We start from the raw sequence: 4327 nt of genomic DNA, 5'->3' as shown, positions 1-4327 counted from the left end.
TTTTATTTTGTTCCATCACGTGCCAATCTCTACCTATTGTCATATGACACAGCTGTCTTCCTGCTTTGCCCTGCTATGAGTAAAAAAAATAAAAATAATAAAACAAATGATTACTGTTGGATCAAAACAGACTAGCAGAATTCACTATCCACAACCAGAAAACCATACACATAGCCTATATTTCTGGCATCTTGAGATCCACTTATTAATAGTTCAGACAAGCAGACTGAAAAGTTAGCAAGTGTTTTTAAAGCTCTTCTAAAATCTCTTTCTGCTAGACTGAACATCTGAAAGGTTTCATGCCATTCTCCCTTTCCAGTGTGGCTGTGGCTCAGAAAATACTGTCACCTGTCGTTTCTTTAGCCTAAATCTTTTGATTTAAACCATTTAATCGTATATGATTTAAAAAGAAAAAAAGACAATTTAAATATCTAAAAAGAGAGCATTGGATTAAATACTTGTTACTAAAAAAAATACACCAAAATATGTTACAAAATGTATCATTCGTAAAAGACGACGCTTGCTGTTTTCGGGCAATCTGAACAACCACAAGCAAATACAGTGGAAAATCCCCATCTAGTGGTGAATTTAGGATTAGTATTATCACGCATACAATCAAACACGGATAATTATAAAATCATTACCTGCACACCTACACCCAATTCAGGTCTTGCAGTCTATAAGTTGATGAGTTGAATCAGGTGAGTTAGATGAGGGAGACATAAATGTCCAGGGCTAGGGGTCTTCCAGGGCAGGTTTAAAAACCGCTGCATTACATTATATTTCCCAAAACGTTGTCACACCTGGGCCCATATTCACAAAACATCTTAAGGCTAAAAGTAGCTCATAACTCGCCGATTTAGGAGAAAATCTTAAAAATAATGGATGTGTCATTCCTAAATTTAGCACTCCTACATTTTTGCTCTACGAGTATTTCACAAAGTGTTTTAGCACTAAAACTAGCTCCTAAATCTGTGAAATGATAGGAGAAGTGAAGAGGACTTCTAAGTAGTGGTCGACCGGTATGGGTTTTTTGACAGCCGATGCCGATATCTTGGAAAGCAGGGTGGTCGATGGGCGACATAAAGCCGATATAATTTTATTCATTTTAATTTATTGCCTATTTAAGAAATTTGAAATCATTTGAAAATGGATTACAAATAATTGTTTAAAATAAACATACTTATACTTTAGAAGACAAAGCATTTTTCACAAATAAATAAATATTTAATAAAAATCTAATTAAAAAGGAAGTAAACACGGTAACCAACAGGGCACTCAGTATTCTGGGAAGTTTGTGTGAATGCATTTTTTTCAAATAAAGCCAAGGTAACACTCATTTTACATACAGCACGCAATGAAAATGACATGAATATGACAGTGGGCAAATGCATAAAGCGCAGCATAATTTGAAACAGAAAAACTTATCGGCCGATGCGATATATCGGCGATATATCGGTCGACCACTACTCCTAAGTCACTAAGACCAAGCCACAAACTATCCTAAAATGGCTGTTGCTGCCGATCTGCCTCTGAACATAAACATTTTAGAAACATTTGATGGTAATGACCTTTTAAAAAGGTATCACCTTTGGTTTTGGAGGTTACCCCAACTCCTAATTTTCCTTTTATTATATCCGTTTTCATTAACCAGTTGGGCAAGAAGTAACAGCTGTTCTTGCGTCTTTATTTTTTATGTTTGCATGTATTACTGTCAGCCAGGATTATTCTACTCTGTTAATTAAAAGGCTGTTTATATGCATATCTGCTAATTGTTTTTGAGAAGCATACATGTAAGAGGCTGACAATAAGCTGAACATATACTTGTTTAATTAGTGACACTTATCCTGCATTTTTAAACCTTTATTTGAATACGGCAACATATTATTGTGCCCTATAATATTTCCATGAATAAATCTCTGACAGAGACTGTCAGCCAATCACTGTGGGCAGTTAGTAAGCATGCTGACATAATCCATAGCAATGTGGTCAACTCCACCCTTACTCTTAGCTTAAGACTTCTCTCCATTCCTTAGCAAAAGTTTGTCTCAGCAGCTTTGTGAATAGGTTTTAAGATAAAACTCTTAGCTAAAAACTTTTACTGCTATTTAGGAGAGCTCTTAGTGGTAAGAAAATGTTTTGTGAATACGGACCCTGGTCTTTAGGCTGCAAGACCATTTTTAAAAGACAAGTTTCCCTTTTTTGTATTGATATCTTAAGCATACAGTATGGTGCATATAGGGACTCGGCCTAATATTTCTTAAATACTGTTCCAGTTTTCCACATGTGCAATAATTTAGACACCGTTACCCATTGCGTTACCTGATGAATGTGGCAGATCGACTAAAGGTGCATTTGTTTAAAATCAACAAAAATCATAACCCTTAACCATAATTGTGTGCTGATCTTAAGAAATTCTTAATAGCCTAATCCCAGATAGCACACATACATCTGCAAGATGTCTGTTAAAGATCACTTCATAGGGAAAGCATCTGCTGTGTACAAACATCTGATAGACGTCTCCAAGATGTCAGTTTTTCATACATTCTATCATAAACGTAAAGACATTTTCTAAACATCTACTTGACAGCTGGGGAAATGTCCTATAGATGTATTTAAGATGAGCAAACACTAAAAAAAAAAAAATATATATATATATATACACACACACGTGTATGTCTTGCAGATGTAGATGTCGAATAGACATCTCCGTGATGTACGTGTACTATCAGGGATAGCCTGTGATGCTGCACTGATCAGTTGTCATTTGTAAATATTCCAAAGAGCATAAATAGCATATTTCCTTTTCAAGATAAGTCAAAGAAAACGGTTTAAAAATCCATATTTATTTTAGTAAGATTCATAATAATTCACTTGGATTTTAAGACAATGGAAATGTAAAACCACATATAGAACACAAATTTACATCCCAAAAATTAGATCAAACAGTACATTTCTAATTTTGAAATGTTCATACAATTAAACAGCATTTCAGTTACATAACTGGAAAGCAGGCATATGAGGCAATGCCACACATGTTGTCCTGGTTTCTGGCCATACGGATGTAGCCACCATCTCCAAAATGGGTACCCCAACTGTTAAAGCAAAAAAAAAGAAAACAATCAGCATCTGTATTTATTCATCTAAATGTTTTGACACCGATGTTCTGTTTTAACAAGCCTTGGAGTGTGTAAATAAAAAATTAAATAAAAGTCAGACCCAGTCAAATTATGATCTCAAAACTTCACAATTGTTCTGATTGTACCTGTTTTTCACCAGCCAAAAGTCCTGTCCAGCAATCGCACCATATCCCACAGCCAGCACCGCATGGTTCACTTTTTTTGTACAGGTTGGGTCATTGTAAACTCCTGTGGACCGATCCAAGAGAACATTATAACATCATAGAACTAACCAGACCTAATAAGAATTTGATCTGGTAATCAGTTTGATTGAAATGTGATGAGAAAAACTCACCACTGCGGTACAGGATAAACTGAGGACGGGTGGCATCAATGGCCACTGAAATAGGCCCAACATTAGCAACAGCCTGCTTCAGGGCCTCCTCATCTCCCTGACGGACAAAATAGTACTTGGTGCAGTTTGCTGCACGCTGGGATGGATTGTATCTGCACTGCCCTTGCTGTAGGACACATTCATTTACTAGATTACACATTAGACCTATAAATGATAATGGATTATAGTATTGCAGGTGTTTGGTTTTTTTTGTTTGATTTTTTTTAACAAAATCAATCTCTGGCAAATGCAAATTCAGCAATGTAGAGACCTGCCTACATATGTATGGCTCAGATTTTACTTCGAATATGACACCTAATATTTGTGAAATATTTATCAAATACTTTTCTTCACATGGACCCACAGTCAAACAACTTACCACTCCTTCATAAGGGTAAGATGACTCTGGGTCTATTCCACCATTATCAATAACATACTGGAAGGCAGAACTCATCAAACCACCACTGCAGCCTTTGTTGCCGTAACTGGAGGAACAGTCCACCAGATTCTGAGGACTGAGATCAACCAGCTTCCCTGTGGTCTTCATCAGCTGACCTTCAAGAGCCCCAACGGAGCTGAATGCCCAACATGAACCACATGCACCCTGACAGAAAAAGAGAGAAACATGATAAAACTACTGAAACAGGAAACACAAGAACCTAATGGCTTGTGAGGCTACAGAAACAGCATTCTGACCAATCAGTTTTTAGTTGCTGGTTTCTGAATTTCCAAATCGTCAGAGGAAGGTAGAGGAAAGGGGAAATAAACTCCCTCAAACACTGATTGGACAAACAAAATGAAGGAAGTGAAATTA

The 4327-nt window shown here is 36.5% G+C and overlaps 1 protein-coding gene across 1 annotated transcript in view; it reads right to left on the bottom strand.

The window, feature by feature from the left end:
• Positions 1-2904: 2904 nt before the first annotated feature.
• LOC107597985 (cathepsin S-like) overlaps positions 2905-4327 on the bottom strand; it is a 4067-nt gene continuing 2644 nt past the window's right edge. The window contains exons 5-8 of the mRNA XM_016289210.1: positions 3893-4117; positions 3475-3640; positions 3266-3368; positions 2905-3095 (exon numbers count right to left, since the gene is read on the bottom strand). Of these exons, the coding sequence (XP_016144696.1) occupies positions 2996-3095; positions 3266-3368; positions 3475-3640; positions 3893-4117 (594 nt within the window). The 3' untranslated portion in view covers positions 2905-2995. The remainder of the gene's footprint in view (positions 3096-3265; positions 3369-3474; positions 3641-3892; positions 4118-4327) is intronic.

This window comes from Sinocyclocheilus grahami, unplaced genomic scaffold (genome assembly GCF_001515645.1).
Source record: "Sinocyclocheilus grahami isolate Dianchi unplaced genomic scaffold, SAMN03320097.WGS_v1.1 scaffold242.1, whole genome shotgun sequence".
In the NCBI taxonomy this organism is placed as follows: Eukaryota; Metazoa; Chordata; class Actinopteri; order Cypriniformes; family Cyprinidae; genus Sinocyclocheilus; species Sinocyclocheilus grahami.
The sequence above is the reverse complement of the archived record's forward strand: the minus strand, read 5'-3'. Positions and strand labels throughout refer to the sequence as shown.